The 21,918-nt window shown below is 40.3% G+C and overlaps 1 protein-coding gene across 2 annotated transcripts; it reads left to right on the top strand.

Annotated features, from left to right (window-relative positions):
* Positions 1-10,526: 10,526 nt before the first annotated feature.
* On the top strand, positions 10,527-18,818 carry LOC133465451 (uncharacterized). 2 transcript variants are annotated; one of them, XM_061748291.1, is made up of 13 exons: positions 10,527-11,044; positions 11,145-11,245; positions 11,363-11,497; positions 11,598-11,637; positions 12,375-12,446; positions 12,808-12,908; positions 13,026-13,160; positions 13,261-13,300; positions 14,038-14,109; positions 14,754-14,829; positions 16,499-16,567; positions 16,696-16,738; positions 16,836-18,818. In XM_061748291.1, the coding sequence occupies exons 1-12, from the start codon at positions 10,981-10,983 to the stop codon at positions 16,718-16,720; spliced, it is 930 nt and encodes a 309-aa protein (XP_061604275.1). In that variant the 5' UTR covers positions 10,527-10,980; the 3' UTR covers positions 16,721-16,738; positions 16,836-18,818. The 2 variants fall into 2 exon arrangements, with proteins under 2 accessions (XP_061604275.1, XP_061604276.1); XM_061748292.1 differs by having other exon boundaries at positions 10,537-11,044; positions 16,502-16,567.
* The last annotated feature ends 3,100 nt before the right edge of the window (positions 18,819-21,918 follow it).

Raw genomic sequence — 21,918 nt, 5'->3', positions numbered from 1 at the left:
CTTACGGTTACATTGCCTCATTTCCCCCCTCTCTCATCATTTTGTTTAATGTGAGGAAATATGAGCAGAAGGAACTTAGTAACATTCAAATGATAATTGATTTAATCTCGTGTGGTGTTCGGAAGCTTGCACTTTTCCTCCATTCTTTCTCTCCTTTCCTGCTTTTCCCCTTTCAGTCCTTTTGGAGTGCACTGGAGCATGATGGAGCCTTTTAGGGGGTCATGCTACCATGGAGATGCCTTGCCTGATAGAGATTGGGGCTTCTGAGGGCATTTTCTTTCAGTTCTCTCTACCCCCATCCTTCGCTCCAATCCACTTTCAGGCAGTGGAAGGAGAAGAAAGGGCAGATCCGATGGAGAGAGGGAGGGAGGGAGGGAGGGCTTCGGTAAGCTGGGAGACATACAAGATGGAAAAGTAGTCCACTAATGAAGGCAAGGGAAGACTTGGCAACAAGAGATGGGGCGGGGGTATTGGGAACGAGCGAGGGCGATGGGCGTGTGGAGGGGGCGGTGAGGGTGGGCTTCTGGGTGGGAAGGAATGCGATCATGGTTTTGAGGCCTGTTTTGTTTTAGTAATACTGTAACTAGGGAGACATGTTTCATTCCACAGCGATGTAAATATGCCCGTGCTTGTGTGACAGACACTCGTTTGCGTCACCGGTTCGTTTGTATGTCGTCCTCAGGTGTATGTGCGTGTAAATGTGTGTGTGCGTGTTGCGCGTTGGGCTGCTTCAGTCAACTTGCACATCCGGTCTAATATGACATTTCCTTTTCAATCACATTCTCCTCTGTGTAGAAAAAAATGTAGACACATGCCCGTATTAAAAAAAAAATAAATAGTTTCTCTATATTTTTTATGTTCTAATGATAAAATCAAGACCCAGCGGATTGCAATTTAAAAAACCGCACGCCGAGCGACACGGCCGAACGTGACAGAAATGGCCCATCACGAAAAAGTTATAGTTGCTTACTTTTCGCTGTTGCACACCCTTCAACGTAAAAACTGCGACCCTGTGTCGGGTTATGAGGCTCCACATAAATATAGTGAACTGTATAATTTTTTTTATTGAACCACAAAAACATGGCGCTATAGTCAAGGAGAAAGCGGATTACCACAAAGAGACTCTTCACACAGAAGTATATATGAAATTTCAAATACAGTTAAGTATTATAGTAAAACTACACAGTACATATAGGTTACTGTACATACGGCATTTGTACGGCCTGGCAGCACCACGGCAACCGACTGGGTCTCATTAATGTTTAAAACCCAGAAAACAAAAGCAGTAACTGACAGCACGACTAAAAAAAAAATAAATAAAAAAAATAAATAAAAAAACAATGTATGAGTGCAGATGAATGGTCAAAACCAAAAATATTTGGGTTGGTGAGCTGGATGGGTTGTCACATGCTCATATAAAAAAAAAAAAAAAAAGAAAAAAAAAAAAAACACATGCTGCCCGCTTCCTCAAACTTTGCTTTTGGGAATTCCTCGATAAGATTTGGAATTAACTCGGGCAGGTGCAAAAAATAGACACTGCTGTGCCAGGAAGTGTTGATGCATTTCGGTGCGCAGATAAGCAAGCTGCTGGAGGCACGTAGCTCACCTGGGAGGGACACCGGAGGCATACTTTTCTGCTGCCCCCCCCCTTAAATGATAGCATCACTGAGGCATTGGGAACTTTGCCAAATTCCATTCACTCAAGTCAGTCTGATTGAGAAGTGATGAAAGGCCAAACAGTGTACATCCTAGAAGGAAAAATGTACGGGGAGGCCTCACTGTTACTCAGACAGGAAGTGAAAATGGAAGAACATGGAGTTGATCCCTGTTAAGTTTTTGGAGAATGGTGGACTCCTGATATTACATCCCAGTAGTGTCGTCTTATTTGACACCAAACTGATCTAAGCACACATTTATGGACTTGCTTAGAGGAAGTAGATTCAAGATCTCAAAGTGTTCCCGCAATTCTAAATTGGAAGCATAAAGTTGCTCACAATGTCTTGATTTTGAGATTCATGGGGATCTAACTAACCAACCTAATTATTTCCTTAAGAAATGTGAGGACAGTACTACAGTCTAACCATCACTGTCAAATGTCAAGACAAAAACACAAGCGTCCCTGCTGGTGAATCAGGTTTTAGGAAGCCTGGAGCGATGCAGACTTTTTAACCATCTGTAGTGCAAAACGTAATAGAATTAAACCGGATTAAGAGGCTACGCTCAAGTCGAGGCCTGCTCCCCTTGCCTCGCTTGCCGCTTTGCATAATTCTCTGCCCAAGTCATGGCGGTGTCAGTGAATGTATTGGCTCTAGTCATTAGCATTGCAGGCAGGAACATTGGCTCGGCAAGTCAGTGAAAATTATTAGCTAGCGAAGTCCAGAGCAGACACAATGTTGTCTTCTCTGTGCTCTTCGTGGATTTCAGGGATTGGGACACTCCAGAATCAGCACATCTGCTCAAAATGTTTTAAGTCTCACACTTACAGGCCTTAATCACTGCCAAATGTGGAACTCTTGCAAAGTATTTACTGTATGTCCCTGCGAGACGTTTGTCACATACTCAACGGTAAATGCGCTGTGCGCCCTGTTAATCAGTGTGTGCATAGCTACAACACAATACTATCTGATGAGGACAGTGCCATTCCGCTATCTCAAGGGTGTCAAACTCATTTTTTTGGGCCACATCATAGTTATGACTTCCCTCGGAGGGCTGCGACAACTGTGATCCAGTATAAATGAAAGATTACCTCCTATACTGTAATTACATACAGTATACACAACACTGATGAATAGCCAGTTTTGAAATCAAAAGCCTATAAAAACATGATTTTCAACCATTACATTTCTTTTCAAAGGGGGATTGGTAACAAAAAAATGCTTGCAAACATCTCATTGGTATTACACCAGAACACAATGAGCAATTTTGATTTGCTTTCGCGGGCCACATAAAATGATGTGGCGGGCCGGATCTGGCCCCCGGGCCACCAGTTTGACACCAGTGTGCTATCTGATCAGGATCCTATCGCTCTGCAGGAAACATGCTGCACAGGCCTGTAGCAAAATCAGAACAAATGATTTTTTTGTTACCAATTTGGGAGGAAAACCTTTCTGATTCGCCCCTCTTACACAGCTTGTTCAAGTCGGGATTTACTCGCCTTTTCGTCCCAGGTCGCTGTTCTGTATAAATGGCACAGACATTGACCTGGGGGGCAATATTCTGCATTCTGAGGTAGTAACACGGATGGGATGACGGATGCAGTTTTCGCGTTGCAGCGCATCAGTAGTTGTGTGGTAGGGAGTCGTCGATTGTAATTTGTTCGCAATTGTTCAGTTCCGTCCGTTGTTCGGTGTGCGGCGAGGCCTATCAAAGAATAGGTTAAAATAAAATTTAAAAGAAAATAGCCAAAAGGGGAATTTGTAACTAGCGAATAACGACTAGGAAACACTTTAGAGACAAATGACCATTTACATCCACAGCGAAGGACAATTTAGAGTTTAGAATCTTCATTTTAAGTCAACTTTGAGGCACACATGCTAACCACGATTACACTGTGCTGTCACACACAACAGCCTAAATGTGAATGCTTTGCCTTCATGTTTCCTTTCAGCAAACACAATTTCCATTTGTGCAAATAGAGCAGAAATTGCACAGACAAGCCAACATTTACCAACTCGCAGGTCCAATTATTCGTCTTCACAAGAGGCTGCCCGATAAAGACAAAGGCGCCCAAAAGTGTTCAGGCTGACCTGCTGCATCTCTTTAAAGAGATCTAGGTGTTTTCCCACCGACCGACCGGCCTTTTTTTACCATTTTGTTCTGCTCTGAAAATGAGCCAGTATAAATATGTTTAAAGACTTCTCCAGAAGAGGATGAAACAGATTTTGTTCAGAACGGCATCAACGCGGCTGCATTTTGACTTGAGAAGCTTTTAATAAAACAAGCTTATCTAGGAGGACGTAGACAAGACGTGCTGGAGAAGATACACAAGCACTTTGTTTATACTGAACGTCTCGAGAATGAGAGATGTCTGCTGCTGTGTGTGTGTGTGTGTGTTTATGCTTGTCCCGTAACCCTCAGGCTGCAGAGGGTAGACTGGAATGCAAAAACACCATCATGTGAATAAAAACAATAGCCGGGATCTGGGAGGTGTCAGCGACGGCGGCAGTGGAGGAGATGTGGGCGGATGATTTGGGTATTCAAGGCCAGCCGAGCCGAGCCCTCGCACGTGTCCCCGTAAGTGTGCCGTGACGCTAATGTTAACACAAGCTGGCTGCACACGAAAACTCACTTCAACTAACTTTATTTATTCAGTAAAAGTCAAAAGGTTGGGGCTAACTTGCCTTTTCAGGTATATAAAATAACTAGAAAACACCCATGTTTGTTCCTCAATCATACTCTTATATAAAGTATTGACCAATTTAAAGAGGATTAATGTCAGCAAATCTGGGAAAAGGACTATATTAGTTTCTTAAAATGGACGGATAGGCCAGGTCCATCATATGGATATTAAAATAGATAGTTCAAATGTGTATGTCAAATAGTATATTTCAGTAATTTTAATTAATTAAGTTTTTTTTTTACCTAAACTAAAATTAATCAACTAATATTTTAATGAAATGTGAACTGTAATTATTGCATTTTACAGTAGTTTTATTTTATTCATTACAATCACTTGGTAGCCAAATATTTAATGAGATAAATGAATAAAAAAAGGAACAAATACATTTTACTTCACCAGTTTGAGGGAAAACCGAACAACATAGAGAGTATGTATTAATGTATTAATAACTATCACTCTGTTGACTACAAGGTGAGTCGTTTTATTTGTTTTACTACACAGTGGTGAACTTGTCTTTACCGTGAACCCCTGCTATTGGCAGGGAATAGGGACCAAGCCCTGTCGCAAATAGTGACAATCCTCGAACTGATGTCCCCCCATGAGGCCTGGAGAAGCCACAAGATGATGACAACGCACATTTTTTTTGTCAAAGTGAAGCTGCTTAACTCAATCAACATAGTTCCTTGGCACCAAGATGGTGGCATAACAGTACTTTTATTGGTTTATCCTGGTGAGGGTGAGTTTTTCAGCAATTAATGTGGAAAAGGTTTCCCCCCAAAAATCTGGGAATGTGTGAATGCACCAATGCCAGACCACAAATATACTTTGCACTAAAATGTTACCTAAAACATTGCCTTTAGAAAGTTTGAGCCTTGAACAAATTCATTTAATTTACAAATACAACTAATTGACATAATTTTTTATGGGATTCTCTTTTGAAATTAGAACAATTTGGAAGTCAACCAACATTATGTAATAGATTGTGTTCCACTATGGAGGTTCCACTTTATTTTTGTTACCTTTTTTAGCTGCATGAAAAAGGCGGCGTGCATTTTCAGCACAATATTAATATGCACGAGAGTGGAAAATTTAAGAGTGCAAAAAATGACGTTGAGGTTTTTAATGCAAACGAGGACACAGCGCTCGTTGGAGCGGTAATGTTTGTGTTGGACATCCTGTCAAAGAGGACGATCGCGTGTGAGAAAAGAATGCATGCAGCACGGGAGTGCAGTGATGGTTGGAAAAAAGGAAAAAAATAAAACGACAACGGGGGGGGGGAATACATCTACGGCCAAGTATCTCCTCGGCAACAGTAACACAACAATCAAGCGCTTCAAAGGCAATGTTTGGACGTGTGTTGTGGGACGCATGCAGGTTGAACTTATCAGAGCAGTCCTGCTTGGATTAACGCCCACACACAAAACGCAGTTCCCTCTAAGGTTAAGTGTGAATGCTGGGATGCTGTGGCTGAGCTGAATTCAAGGAAAAAGCAGGTCCTGAAGTGGTTAAAATCAACCTGAGAACCGATGACTGCGAAGGGAGGAGTGGATGAACACGTTCAATCATTTTAGCTCAGTGTTACTTGTGTGAGGAGGGTTATTTCAATAATATTCCTGTAATCCAAGTCTTGAATGAGGCGATTTAAGTAATACACCTCTTATTAAGGAGATTGTATGTGCCACACAGCGAGTAGCAGTCTTTGCTTAAATCAGGGTAAAAAAAATGTTCTTCGTGGCTTTTCATCCCTCTCTTAAAATAAATAGTCAATTTCCTGAGGCGAACGGGCAACAGGTGGACTGCACAAGCTTTTGACGACAAACTGTTTACAGTCGTTTGGTGTGATTGCAAAACAATGTCACGGCTGCTGGTTACCATTGTTATTAGTGTTAACCTTAGTTGGTGGCGAGTTATGGTTGCCTCTGTCCTGTAATTATGTTTTCCCTTCCTCTCGCTCGTGGTGAGATGATGACGGCAGTGGAAAAGCCCGTGAAGGCGAGCTCCTCTCGGCAGATGAGGAATGATGGCAGTGACAGGAAGAAGATCCTGGGCCTGGATGCGCAGAAGTACTCTCGTCTGTCTAGACGGCCAGCAGCTGTCTTCGGCAAGAGCCGGCATGTGCGCAAGAGAGCAATCTGAAAGACAACAAATGGGGGGGAGGAAGAATAAAAAAATTATAATTAATTGGCCATTTAAACTGGTTTATAGCAAGCACCATCTTGTCTGGTGAGGTTATGAGTAGCTATTGGTTAGCTTTGTGAAAACAAACATTTTAGAGTTGGAAATGATTAAAGACATACCACCCTACCGAGCAGGTAAACAAGCTAGCTACATTAAAACTACATTCGTGCCACGTCTAGGATAGCTAATATGAATTGTGATTGAGAATGTGTGGTGTGTTACTTTAGTTTTTAATCACCTATGTCAAATAACCAAAATAAATGTGTGTTCTGGTAGTTTGTTGTTGTTATGTGTGTGTGAGGTCAATAGGCAATAAGCTAACTGAGCTAGCTAATGTTAGCTACAAGTGCTAACATTATGAGTGCGCTCATTTCGTATTTAAAAATAAATTCTGTCCTCAATTAAGACGATATCCAACCATCCAAATGCTAACTATATTAGCTCCATTCTAAGATAAATTATATCCAAAAAGGCTGTTTGAAACTAGTAGATTGAGAAGACATGTTTATATGGATGGCGTCCCAGACATTTAAAAGACATAAAACAATGTTCCGCTACATGGAATAGAGCCATCATTACTTTTTATCAACTTTATCTCTTCCATCTTTGTTTTAACCAACATGTGCCAACTTTGAATATCTTCCATGCAAAATACGATCTTAGTCTACCACTTACTGACCAAGCAAGCCATAGCAGGGATTTAACAGGTGGATCAAATAACCCACAAGCGGATTGACTTTGTTTTGGTATCCCAGTAAAAACCCATTTGCTTGTAATGAAACTGAGCTTTTGTTCCCAACTGCATGTAAATGCGGGGCGATGCTCTCATTCATTCGGTTTTCCGTTTTCGTCTCCAGTTTTCCAGGTGAGCGCCCGATTGCCGCGCTGATCCGTGGCAAAACCAAACACAAAGCTTTGTTTATTTAACCACGGGGCTCAGCCGAGTGTGAAGAGCTACATAAGGTGCTGCCCTAACCAAACATGACAGTGACAGACGTTCCGACATGACTGCCATTTTTAGCGCGCTCCGTCGGCTTGCCGTTTACAAAAGGCCCTGACGCTCTCTACCTGCAGCTATGTCACTGGAAATTTTGAATTTAATTAGGTGAATGGCAGTGAATAAAGTGCGCCTGTGTGCCAGCATATACTGTACATGTATGCTTTCTCTATGTGCAGAGTGGATGTGTGTCAAAGCATATTTACACGTGAGGCAAGAGAAACAACAGAAGGTCTCAGTTTAAAAATCTCAATTGTTTCTGAGAGGATTTGTTTGCACAATGCTGGCCTTTATCAAGCACTGGATGGCTGTAACAAGACACGCTCACACGAGATTTACCCTACCAAATAGGGAGACTCGGGCCAATCCTGAATCACAAGAGGCAGAAGAGAATACAGAACCCGAGTGCCCCTAAAATCATACTGTTCAGAATCTGACCAACACTTTAAAGAAATAATATGCCTCTTAGGGTGGCTTAGGATATCTGTCTCGCAGTTTGAGATTCCGTGTTCTCCACCTGCTTGCGTGGGATTTACCCGAGTACTCTGGCTTCCTTCCATATTTCAAAAACATGCATGTTAGGCCCGCCGCACATAAAGTGACAAAGCCAAAACGGATTCAACTATTGCAGGGTTCGTCAACTACTTTTCACGAGTGGATGACTGTAGGCTAATGGCTTTGCTGCGGTGTAAAATTGGATGCAAAGTCGCAGATTATATTGAATGGGGAGGGGCTAATCTTCCTTCTGTTTCAACATCAATCTCAGACTAATGATGCCCAGAGGACTTGTGCCATAGTGTGGGTGTAGCTCAAGTTGCAAAAACACCACTAGTTTATTTTTTATTTTTTCCCCCACAGAGACAACAAATGATCAATTATAATGCCATTCTTATTTCCTATGAACAACGTATTTATACTATATTTCAGGCAGAGAGTCAATTGGACACATTTCAATTTGCACTTTAAAATGGAATTTTAAGAGGGAGAGAGTTAGAATGAGAAAAGTGAGAGCGAGAGAGAGAGAGAGAGAAACCAGGTCCCGAGGAGGAGAGCGAAAAGCCAGAACAAGTTGAACTGGAGGCCACACTTCAAACAGAAATGTTTGTTTTTTGACAGAGATCCCCTCTCAGGAGACTGTGCCGGGAAGTGGATTCATAGAGCCGGATGGCGCTGATCTCTGACACTGAGCAACATGTGCCTCCGGACAGGGGGAAAAAAAGAAAAGAAAATGATTCCCAAACTATGTTCCCAGGTTTTGTGAAAGGGCAAGTGAGGAAATCAGATGACAGGTTGCAGTCCATCCTCGGATCAACAAAAAGCTTCATTTTTTTTTAGGTGCAGTAGATGTTGTGGGCAGGAAGTTCTCTCATTTTTCAACTTCGACTCAAGAGTGTATTGAACCTGTTCTCATGAGAATAACAAACATATTCCACTATTATTAGTAGTAGTACTTTTTTTTAAGGTGAATTTGAAACCAAAATCACATTGGCCAAACGAAAAGCAGGATTTTTAAGTATCTTTCTCTCCTTACTTTGTTGGTACATGCACCAAGCGATATGCAATACAGTGAACCCTCGCATGTTATTTGGTGACCCTATCCTTTTTGATTCACTGAAAACGTCACCTATTTGCTGTTTTTGTGCTTAGGCCAAAACAATAAAAGCATTACTTTGGCACTAACTGGTGGAATCTTGGTGGTGGTGGTGTTAGGTTTAATCCATTGGCGTATGAATGTGTGTGTGAATGGGTGAATGTGAGGCTTTGTAAAAGGCTTTGGGCACTGTGATGGTGTAGACAACGCGCTATGCAAGTGCAGTCCATTTACCATTTGTGTGGGGCATTGCCATAATGTAAACATGACTGAGTTATAAAAAAAAAAAAAAAAAAAAAAGATATACTCAATATCAATATGGATATTTTGTCTCTGTGGTTGCTGTTTTAGTCCTATTGAGTCCAAATGAAGTTGAGCAGAGTGCAAAGCAGCCAGCACTTTTGTTCCAATGCTGCTCAAAATTCTCAGTGTGGCTTGGCCTCGCCATTGACTCCACAACTCACACGCTCTCAATAGCGACCACTTTTTCTTTTTAACTTGGGCTCATAACAGTGAACCTTTTTTCTTTTCTTTTGTGGCTAATTATTCCAAATACCAGAGCCTGAATTGGCTCCCAACCAAAGTGCTGCGGCAAAGAGAAGGGCTGATGAGAATCCCCGCTAGCATAGTAATCACTTACCCTAAATGGCCTTTATTGAATTGAGGAATCCACCTAGACGGGGGTCATAATCATGGTCAAGTTGCAGTAGATGACATGTGACAGAGGGAAGGCTGAGGGTGGATGGAATGATGTAGGGAGGGAAGTGGATAGAGTGATAAAGAGGGGCCCAAATCAAGTGATACAGACTACGGTTTGTGTTTTGTCGGTGGACCAGAGAAGATGCGCTCTCAATGAAGGCGGCTCCTGCTTTATCTCTGCACACGGTGTGTGTGTGTGTGTGTGTGTGTATGTAGGCGTGACAGAGGCCTCACTGTCTGCTGTCATAGTCCAGATTGAACTGCACAAAGTATAGTACTTTTCCTACAATTTCTTGCAAAATTCTTGTGAGATTTGTTGCAAAGAAACTTGTTGCAAAGATACTTGGCGTGTTTTTTTATGTTTTATGTTTAAAAATATAACATATTATTCCTATAATTGTATTTTGGAATTGGGAGGCAGCCCGAGTGTCCGGAGAAAACCAAACGCCACACAGGACGGCGAACCTCTCAACTGTGAGGCAGACATGCTAACCACCAGCTTCACCGTGCCACCCTTTTTAAATATGCAGTAATATCAACTCCATTTTATTGACCAAAGACAAAACAAATCAACACAAGATAGGTTTTACATACAATAATGAAGAAAAATTAAGAACATTTATAGTTAACTGCTACTGTATGAGTTCTACATGTCCTAATATGCACGACTCAAACGGCTCCATCGTCTTCCAAAGATAAAACATTTACAAAGGCGACTTGCACACGGTCTACCCACTAAGTGTAAGACAAGGGCACCCCCTTGTGGTTACTCATAACTAACTAACTAACTATACATGTCATTTTTAGGACCCCTGAATAGGTCTAACATTCGTCCTATCCTGGCCAAATTTTACATTAAAGTGATTTTTAAAATATGTTTTCTGTCCTGAAAGTGGCCCCCATTTTTATTTAATTCTTTATTTATTACAACATCTGGCGTAAACAGTCTTTTGCGCCATTCTAAAAGAGGCCAATTACGTTTAACAATTAGAAATTCCGAACTTTGGTGTTGTTTCCCACAGGTGATTTGTTTATATTGAACTTCAAACCACTTGGCAAAGTTTTGAGTCAGAGGAACAGGAAATGACATTCACGGGAAACATGACGCAACAACTGTAAATCTCAACCAACCGAGCCCTCTTGAAAACGTCTGATGGTTTGCCGTTCATTTGCGAGATGAATAGGATAGCAACTCTTGCAGCGCTTTTAGCTTTCTCCGTCTGCGTCAGCGGAGACTCTGGTAGGCTAAAGAAGTTTGTCTTTACATGTGTGTTTCCTGTTAAGTTGTTCCTTAAAAGCAAACGCTTTCTCCATTTCCTGAATAACGTTTTTCCGCCTAGATTGCGAGAAGTGGAATTTCTCTCCAACTTTTCAAACTGAAGACGGTTTCCAGTTGGCAATGCCTTTTGCTCGAGGTTTCATTCACGTTTCTCAAAATGAGGTATTTGATTTTAAACTTGATTCTATTGTCGGTATTGCTGTAAATCTGAAATTATTGAAACAAATCTGGTCCGTCAACCTTATGCTGCGACTATTTCCCATTTTTGTTTCCCAACAGCGTAATATTGCTACGGTCAACTTCACCGCAACTCCGTGGAAATTTACATTGAGTGAAGAAGTCCTACAAATGGATAACGTGTCAATAGTCCTAAAACACTTTAAGGACACCGAAATAAGGGCCCGATATCGTGATGTAAGTTCTGTTATTTCCATATAACATTTGAACCCTAACTGTAATCATTTGTGTGATTTTGTCAAATGAGCAATTTGTACTTTCTTGATTACCATTTCAGGGGGTAATTGTTGAACTCTGTGTGCTCTACAAAACTAGTGGTAAGGTAGCAACAAACCCTTACATTAGTGTGAGTGTGTGTGTGTGTGCATGTGTGTATTTGTGTTAGGGACAGGAATAATAACTGATTAAGATTTGTCTAATCTACGCCAACGTATTTTATGTCCCAATAATGATATACAGGATTTATCTAAACAAAACAAAAACATGAAATGAATTGCAATTTTTTTTTTAATCTGTTCTGAATTTATTTAGAAAAGTTCTTCAAGTAACATTCAAGTATGCCTTAAATCTAATCACTATAAGTGCTAATGACGTGTTTCAGAGGTTGCGTTTGAGGAACACGAGTTTGTCAGGCTGCTTAATATTGCCTCACACATCCAGTTTCACTGAACATTAAAACAATCCTATTTTCTTTTTGTTTGTTTCCCAAACTTTGCACTGTGTGTACGATTTTATGTTGTGGATTTGTCTGTCCTTTTTGGATGATGTTGCACTTAATGCCTTGTCTCTTGGCAGCCCTTCTCATTAATCAGTAGGAGTTTTCAGTTTCAGAAAGGTCGGTGACCGCTGCTCTAAACTGTCCTCAGATGTGAATGCGAGTGCGAATGCTTGTTTGTCTGTACGTGCGACCAGTCCAGAGTGTCGCCCATCTCTCGCTCAAATTCAGTAGGACTAGGCTCCATCAGCTGCGTTATCACTGTGTATTGGTATATGTACATATTGTTTTCCATAACATCAACAACACTGCTTACTATCAATTGCTTTGCTCAAACAGGTGAGAGTGTCACAAAGAACATCACCAGAGATCCTGACAAAAACAGGAGATATGAGCTCGCTGCACAAATAGGTAAAGGATTATCTCCGCTCATGTGTTTTGTGTGTGATGCCACCACAGAAGGTTGGCATAGATGAAAACATGACGAGGGAAAGCTTTACATGGCTATGTTCTCGTTCTGAAGAATCACCCTAAAGTGTTTTTTTTTTTAAATTTTTTTTTTAAACATAACCGGACCTTACAGTGTCATGCTGGCTTGGTCTCCTATGCAAATTAGTCACTAGCACCCTGAATAGTTGATCAAATTTACAAAAACGACCTGGCTACATAGCACTAATGTCCCGAAGTTTGTCTTTACATGTGTGTTTCCTGTTAAGTTGTTCCTTAAAAGCAAACGCTTTCTCCATTTCCTGAATAACGTTTTTCCGCCTAGATTGCGAGAAGTGGAATTTCTCTCCAACTTTTCAAACTGAAGATGGTTTCCAGTTGGCAATGCCTTTTGCTCGAGGTTTCATTCACGTTTCTCAAAATGAGGTATTTGATTTTAAACTTGATTCTATTGTCGGTATTGCTGTAAATCTGAAATTATTGAAACAAATCTGGTCCGTCAACCTTATGCTGCGACTATTTCCCATTTTTGTTTCCCAACAGCGTAATATTGCTACGGTCAACTTCACCGCAACTCCGTGGAAATTTACATTGAGTGAAGAAGTCCTACAAATGGATAACGTGTCAATAGTCCTAAAACACTTTAAGGACACCGAAATAAGGGCCCGATATCGTGATGTAAGTTCTGTTATTTCCATATAACATTTGAACCCTAACTGTAATCATTTGTGTGATTTTGTCAAATGAGCAATTTGTACTTTCTTGATTACCATTTCAGGGGGTAATTGTTGAACTCTGTGTGCTCTACAAAACTAGTGGTAAGGTAGCAACAAACCCTTACATTAGTGTGAGTGTGTGTGTGTGTGCATGTGTGTATTTGTGTTAGGGACAGGAATAATAACTGATTAAGATTTGTCTAATCTACGCCAACGTATTTTATGTCCCAATAATGATATACAGGATTTATCTAAACAAAACAAAAACATGAAATGAATTGCAATTTTTTTTTTAATCTGTTCTGAATTTATTTAGAAAAGTTCTTCAAGTAACATTCAAGTATGCCTTAAATCTAATCACTATAAGTGCTAATGACGTGTTTCAGAGGTTGCGTTTGAGGAACACGAGTTTGTCAGGCTGCTTAATATTGCCTCACACATCCAGTTTCACTGAACATTAAAACAATCCTATTTTCTTTTTGTTTGTTTCCCAAACTTTGCACTGTGTGTACGATTTTATGTTGTGGATTTGTCTGTCCTTTTTGGATGATGTTGCACTTAATGCCTTGTCTCTTGGCAGCCCTTCTCATTAATCAGTAGGAGTTTTCAGTTTCAGAAAGGTCGGTGACCGCTGCTCTAAACTGTCCTCAGATGTGAATGCGAGTGCGAATGCTTGTTTGTCTGTACGTGCGACCAGTCCAGAGTGTCGCCCATCTCTCGCTCAAATTCAGTAGGACTAGGCTCCATCAGCTGCGTTATCACTGTGTATTGGTATATGTACATATTGTTTTCCATAACATCAACAACACTGCTTACTATCAATTGCTTTGCTCAAACAGGTGAGAGTGTCACAAAGAACATCACCAGAGATCCTGACAAAAACAGGAGATATGAGCTCGCTGCACAAATAGGTAAAGGATTATCTCCGCTCATGTGTTTTGTGTGTGATGCCACCACAGAAGGTTGGCATAGATGAAAACATGACGAGGGAAAGCTTTACATGGCTATGTTCTCGTTCTGAAGAATCACCCTAAAGTGTTTTTTTTTTTAAATTTTTTTTTAAACATAACCGGACCTTACAGTGTCATGCTGGCTTGGTCTCCTATGCAAATTAGTCACTAGCACCCTGAATAGTTGATCAAATTTACAAAAACGACCTGGCTACATAGCACTAATGTCCCGAATGAGCTCAACAGTTTGACACTGGAGTGGTTTTGATGGGTTGAGAAATGTGGAAGGAGTAGGAACATTTGTAAAATGTCTCCACTAATTTGCTAATCAGTCAGGCACAACGTTGACATTTTGGACAAAGTGAGCCGACTGGTTAGAGTGTCTGCGGCTCAGAAAATGGATGGATGGATGGATGGATGGATGGATGGAGCTCGAGTGTCGCTGAATACTTTGAGGTTGAAATGATTTGAATGGGTTGAGAAATGTGGAAGTTTCAGAAGGACCAAAAAGTGTAAGTGTAAAAGTATACAGGTTCCACTGTACGTTGAAGTTTGCGGTAGTTTATGATGATAATTGTTACCAATCATGTTAATTCTTCACAAAGGTGGTGTGATCTGTGGGGCACTTTTCGTCGTCCTCAGCGTCATATCTGCGGCCTGCTATTGGAGGGGAATCAAGAGGTGATGTGAGGCTTTTCTATATTTCTCCACCCACTTCCCCATTTCTAAGCCACATGGGATCAGGATGACTCACGAGTCAGCAATGCGGTTCTCCTTAACAGCAGGCACCACACCGGTGTTGCAACACATTGCAGACGCTTCACGAACAATCTACGACCCACTCTGTGGAATCGGTCAGCTCATATTTGCATAGTGTACTGCAATATTGTCACTTCCGCTGCCTAAACATACAGTGGAAACAAATAATACGCAACCCTTTTTTGTTCCATTAACAAGTCACTTCCATTGACATTGAGGAAATGTCACAAACCAGCTATCACCATGTTGAACAGAAACAAAAGTTTGGATAAACTTGAGTTCAATGTTCAATCCTTGTACTGCTTAAACGTTTGATACCACTGTACTGATAATCACATATCGTGGGGGCTGCCCTTAACTGGCTCATTTCTTAGATCTTTTTCTGTGGTTGTTGAGCCCCTTAAGCGAGTCTGTCCCTCTTTCCTGCAGTGTTAACAATTTGCAATAAATGATCTTGTATCATTTTAATAAATGCATACCCACATACATACCAACTAAAAAAACATACAACATGACTTCTCCCTTGACGAATCATCACATAAATCTGAAATTGCTGCAGGAATAGTCACCTTTTTTAAAGATTATTGAAAACATTTATTACAGAAAGTCTATTTTTTTTCTCATTTTCTTTTTTAAATTTGCGAATATAGTCCTTTTTTTGGGGGGAGAAAATGGCATGGCAGTATTACAAAGATAAAGTTGTATTTTTGAAACTAATTTGTGACTTTATTCCCTTGTTGGTAAACTTTGACTTTAACGCCATAATATCATGACTTTATCTTGGGAAAAATATAATTTAATTGTTGTAGGTTTTCACTTGTTCTTGTGGAGATTACAACCTTAAGATAAAAAGATGTTGTTGTGACTTTCAGCATATTACATATACTTAGATGTTTAATTGGCGTTAGGATTACGATGTAAAAAGAAATTTCCCCGGAAAGGGGTCCCTGGACCCAAACACTTTAAGGAGCCTTGATCTAGATCATAGGTGTCAAACTTGGGGTCCGGGGCCCAGATCCGGCCCGCCGCGTCATTTTATGCGGCCCGGGAAAGCAAATCCTGCGCGTCAACTTCATGTTTCAAATTGTCTTCACTTAATAATGTTGAGATATTTCAAGCATTTTTTTGGTACCAATTCCCCGTTTGAAAATAAATGGAATAATACTGTGGTTGACAAACTTTTATTGGCTACTGATTTCAAAACTAGTTCATTTACAAGTATATGGGTTCACAGTAATAACAGCCCTCCGAGGGTAGCCATAGCTACGATTTGGCCCACAACAAAATTGAGTTTGACACCCCTGATTCCAGAGAGTGTGATTACAATGTCTCCCAAACCTTGGAATCATTTGTATCCCCCCAATGCAGCACCTTAGGCCTCAGGGACTTTACAGCTTGCCTCTTTGTTTATTCGTCAGTTATTATCTTGAGTGCTGAAACCACACAATTTAACTCCTCCAGACTGCATAAGTAGCGGGAGGTACGATCATCTTTAGTCCACCAATGACAAATATATGAATCATAAGGATAATAGTTTATTGTTTGAAAGTTGTTTTAAATGTAACCCTCATCACGGTTCATTCTCATCCAGCAGTAGGAACGCACGCAATGGTTCGAGCCCTGGAGTAGATGAAGTCGAGCTACAAGAGAAACTGCCAATGTAAGACCTTTTTGTTGTTTTTCCAAACAAACAAACAAACAAAACAAAATAAAAAAAAGTGAGGGCAAGGTCAAGTTCGAACTTGTTGATGACACTGGTGTCTCCATTGTTGGCGCTTGTGTCTGCAGGGCTGCTGGCCAAGATTTGGTTTGACTGGTTTCTTCTGTGCTAGTACGTACATTTTTCTCATCTTTGAATAGGAATCAATGTGCTTATTTGATTCAAATGTACTTTATTCAAAATGTTTAATTTCATTTTGTTGCTGCAGGATATTGGCGTGGAGTCAACACCTGGCAACAACTAAAGGAAAATACATCGAGAAAGTGGAGTTTCTTCAAAAAATTTTTAGAATCAATATATTATATATTACTCTAAACACATAATATATACAGGAAGTCCTCGATTTACGAACGAGTTCCGTTCCTATGCTGGCGACGTAACACGAATTTCCGCGTAAGGCGGATTTCACCGTTACAGTCGAAATTTAACTCGAAATATTTCGTATAAAGAAACTAAAATAAATTAAAATAAAAAAATACGATGCTGTACTTACCATTACTGCTGAGAGGTGGGTGGAGAAGAAGGAGGGGAGGCTGTGAGGGCTATAGCTGAGGAAGCATGTGCAGGTTCTACTGGCCACTATAGTGCTGGGGACAAAATGGCGGACGAGGCACGGGCGTCGTAAAGTCGAAACGTCGTAGGTTGAGTACGTCGTAACTCGAGGACACAATGCTTTCCATGATGTGTGCCATGAGTACATGTATTAGGTATGTGACTACAATTTTCAAAATACGTTTATACCAAAATAGACATAACATTGGATAGAGGAGTTTTTCACAAATAAAATGTGCCCTGGTTTGTAAGAATCGGATAAGGATTAAGGATTTTATGCCACTGTTTATCTCCAAAATTTGCCACGGTTTTCTCCCCAGAAATCAATTATTAAATTATTCGGAAACTTGTGACCGAAACCTTGACGCTTTGGTAGAAAAATGCCCGGATGTTCGTCTTATTCGTTGAGATGGAAATGTGACGTTTCAACAAGATGGCATCTGCTCGAGCCTTCTGAGCATCTTACTTTGATGGTCAAACTGAGAGCACCACGATGGTCAGATTGACTTCAAACTCAACAGAAAACAAGAATAATAATAGTGAATCACCTACAAATAGTTTTCTATCACCGCCAAATCGTATGAACGTGTACTTTTCTACGTCGAAATCGAGGTACATTTTCACAACCACAGAAAATCCCAACCAAATTGAAAAATTCAAAAATGAGGTGGTAAAGGGATTTATTAACAACGTAATTTGAAAATAAGTATTACCTCGCGTGAAATAATGAGATAACACAATTTTGGTAGACCTACGCTAAATTCACGTACCCCATTTCCAGGAACGTTTTTCTGGATTTAGTAACATACCTACATGTACGACCAAAACATCTTATACAGTACTTTATATACACTGCAATTGTAGTGTTTTTATATATTGTATAATATCATATTTAGTGAGACAAGTGGTACTCTGAATGCCTGTTATGCCAACAGCGCACAAGATATTACTTTCTCTTAATAATAATAATAATAAGTCACTGATTGTGTAGTGGTACACTTGCCTGACTTTTGTGCAGGCAGCGTAGGTTCACCTCCCACTCAGTGACGGTGCGAATGGTTGTCCGTGCGACTGACTGACGACCAGCTCAGGGTGTAGTCCGCCTTTCGCCCGAAGTCAGCTGGGATAGTTTTAACGCATTATTAATCAGTTTTCGTTTTGCTTTTTTAGGGCTGTCTTTGATTTTGCATGATTGTTCATTTGCTTTCTTTTACTTCTTTTTTTTGTTTCAAATGAAGAGCTCTTTTCCAAAATGCTACAAATGCATAAAGATTTGTAGAAAAATGACATTGACCCAGACGAGCACTTTTTTTCTCTCGCTTTTTGCAAACAATAATTTGATCCTGTTAAAAGAATTATTTGGCGCAGTCTGAACGTCTTCAACAATAGCTAACTTAACCCATAACAATGTTGTTGATTGTAAATCAGTTTATTATTTTATTACAAACACAGAAAATATTTAGTTTGGCTGATCAGTCTGATCTGGTGTCTAATGCATATTGGAATCGAGCGCTTGAAATATACAATATACTGTATCCATTTTTTCAATATTATACTTCTAATCATTTTTGGCAATGTGATTGAGTTAAATTTGTGAGTGCAAAAGGAAAGGTAAAAATAAATGTTAACTGCAAATAAACCAGTGTACCTTTGTACTTTTTGTGTGTGGGCGGTGTATATAGGGATCAGGAGTACTGACTACATAACACATGGGGAAGTAAGAAATTAGGATAACATATATGTGGTGTCATTGTATATTTATTTTGTATGTACAAATGAAAAATAATTATGTGGAAAAAAATGAAAAAAAAAGTTAGATTTTTTCCATCAATGTTTTCAACAATCATTGAGTAACTTACCTTTTTCTGTTCTCGTAACTAATAAATGTGTTTAAAAGTAGTATCAGACTTGAGTTGGCCTGATCGACCGTGTCGGCCATTAACTTTACACAACGACACAAGGGAGACAGCGCGGGTTCAGGATTAGTTCAGCGTAGTTCTGTATCTAGTAGGATTTGCTGGGGCTTGATTTATCAATGGGTCTCTATTTTAAGATTTCCTTGCTCGATGACCTCTACAGCGGAGAGTGTTTCCAGGTGAACGGCTTTGGTGGGAAGACACAGTTTGAGCGTTAGTGTAATAGTAAAAATAAAATCAACAAAGGGTGAGTGCATGGCCAAGGCCTCGGATCGTCGCCACACAGCGACTCTTGGACGAGTTCAAGCGGATTGGGCAACAAAAGCTGTCGCTTGTACGCCCGGGCGCACGTAATAGCTCCACATGTGCTAATTAGCCACCAAGCAGCTTGTAATGATGCAGCCACGCTTCGGAACAGTCATCGGCAGCTTCCCACAAAGTCTTCATGCCACATTGAAGGGAAAAGAAGATGGAATTCAACCTGTTTTTGTTTTTTTCCCCCTACCAAACAAGCTAAGCATAAAGTAAAAGTCACCTAAAGGTCACGTTCCCTTCTTGCACAACTCTCATCACACTTCAGTTATGAGAAAATTACACCAGGGATCACTTAATGCGTGCAACATTAATTAGGCCTGATTGATGCTTCACAAAGCAGTCTGCATGAGCATGAACTCCAATAATAACAACATCTTAGATTTATTTTGTGTCTTTCGAGGGACCCGAGGTTGCCTAACAGCAATTAAAATGTTGAGTATATGTCAGGACCTAGCGTTGGCCACCAGTTAATAGCTGGAAAGTATGACAGCGAACAACAGTGTAATGGAAGAGTCTACTAAGTACACTGAAAAACGATAAAAAGAAACAACATTGAGCACTCAGCCCCCAATCACAATGTTAAAGGAGACATTTTATGGAATTTTTTTGCAATTTGAAACAATTTCCAGGTGTCTTTAATAAGGTAATTGTCATTCTTCAATCAAAATACACAAAGGATAAAGAATGACAGCACCCTTAATGTCCATTTGTCACATTCTGGTTGAAAGCAATGTTTTGGGGAGGCGGTACTATCTCATGCAGGGTTACCCCGGAGCGGAGTTAATCATCTATTTGGCAAAGCGCAATTTGCAGTCGCCGAAAAGTGTCGTCATCTGTGTGCTGAAAGTATCGGCACACGGCTGATATGGCGCCTATGTCAGGCTGGTCACGTGGTATCGGTGTGTACAACTGGAACATTTTAACGAGTACCAAGTACTGTATGTACAGTATCACAACCAATACCGGTATTTGGTGCATCCCTATACTCATGCAAATGCCAAGTACAGTACGTCTTTCGTTACCATGACAACTGGGGGTGACGCTACGGCGTGCAGCAAAGTGAGAGCAACTCAGTGTTTCCAATTTAGTAACATTGTTGCTACATTTAGCGACTTGCAAACCCCCTCCAACAGATACTAGCACTTGTGTTGTTTTTGTACACTCCAACTAAGACTCCCTCTACAGCAGGCGCTATTGACCCTTCTGTGTCAAATCTGCGAAGCCACCATTGGCTAATTTAACCACATCCATTGACGTCAATTAAGAACGAAAAGAGATTAGATTGTAGTTTCACTCATGGAGGCAGCACTCCACCACCAAACATTTGAGTATGCATTTGCCAGGGCAGAAGCTAAGGCTGGTAAACACTGTTAGCAAACGCTAATTTGTGCTACCACTGCATGTCTGCTTACCTTTTGGCTTTGACATGCTTCTGTGTAGTCTGACGATCGGACTGTTATGTAAATCGGTGGAGTTGCGATGACCCAATTCACAAAATTCCGGACGGCTTGCTCAAAGGAAAGTTTTCTGAAATAGGCAGATAAAAATTTTTTTAAATAAATAAATTGGGACTTACTGGTTGTTTGATTTCACACTTGATGGGTGGGCAGGCAATGACCCCAAAAAACTATTGGTATACAAGCCATTAGTCTTTTTTTTTTCCATTATAAATGTATGTCCCCTATATACTATCACTTGCAATTAGTGCTTTAACAAAACAAGAAAGTCTAATACTAGTTGGAGCATTTAGTTGAAAAAATCTAAGGCAAAATTTAAAATAAATTTGGAAAAACAAATACCCCATTTCTGCATTTCTACAAGGGCCACTTTACAAAATTCCATTAGTCCCTCAAACGCCACCAACACATGCGAAGCTAAGCAGCAAAGCTAATAGGCTAACGACCGCTTGACAAACAACTCGCGTTTTTGACACAATTTAGAAAACAAATTAACATGTTTCAAATCAAAAATATCCCCCACTAACTACTTGTGTAAAAAATGACCGCTTAAAATGGACTCAAAAGAGCTACTTGAGCGGCCAACGAGTTACCTTATCGGTATCAACTGACGAGCGGAGAACGTTCCATCACCTCGCACCGGTTACCGCGGTGCATTCTGGGAATTGTAGTATTAGCGTCAAAATAAAATACATCGCTCAATAGTGTGCTTCAGGAAAAAAATTAACTTCCAGCGGCAGTGGTAGTTAAGGTTAAAGGGCTGATGAAATGATCAAAAGGACGTAAAGACACCAATGATTTCCATAACTATTAAACAAACAAACAAACTAAAAGCATCATTTACATAGCAGTCACGTGTCTGATAACTCCACTGAATTTATCATCAGGGCTGAATCGCATGACTTCATAGTACATTACAGTATTGCCATATTAGGTACACATGCACATTCTAATACACGAACTGCATAAAAAAAAAATGCATTTAATCCCCATTGAAAATTATTGATCATCTTATTTCTGGATGCAAAAATATGACAAGCAATGCTCACCT

This window comes from Phyllopteryx taeniolatus, chromosome 16 (assembly GCF_024500385.1).
Source record: "Phyllopteryx taeniolatus isolate TA_2022b chromosome 16, UOR_Ptae_1.2, whole genome shotgun sequence".
In the NCBI taxonomy this organism is placed as follows: Eukaryota; Metazoa; Chordata; class Actinopteri; order Syngnathiformes; family Syngnathidae; genus Phyllopteryx; species Phyllopteryx taeniolatus.
The sequence above is the reverse complement of the archived record's forward strand: the minus strand, read 5'-3'. Positions and strand labels throughout refer to the sequence as shown.

What these genes read in the sequence shown, in the direction of transcription:
- LOC133465451 (XM_061748291.1), top strand. Translation starts at nt 10,981, where the DNA reads ATGAATAGGATAGCAACTCTTGCAGCGCTTTTAGCTTTCTCCGTCTGC. An exon ending in CTGCGTCAGCGGAGACTCTG is followed by an intron (nt 11,045 to 11,144) that starts GTAGGCTAAAGA and finishes TTTTCCGCCTAG; the next exon opens with ATTGCGAGAAGTGGAATTTC. An exon ending in TGAGCTCGCTGCACAAATAG is followed by an intron (nt 12,447 to 12,807) that starts GTAAAGGATTAT and finishes TTTTCCGCCTAG; the next exon opens with ATTGCGAGAAGTGGAATTTC.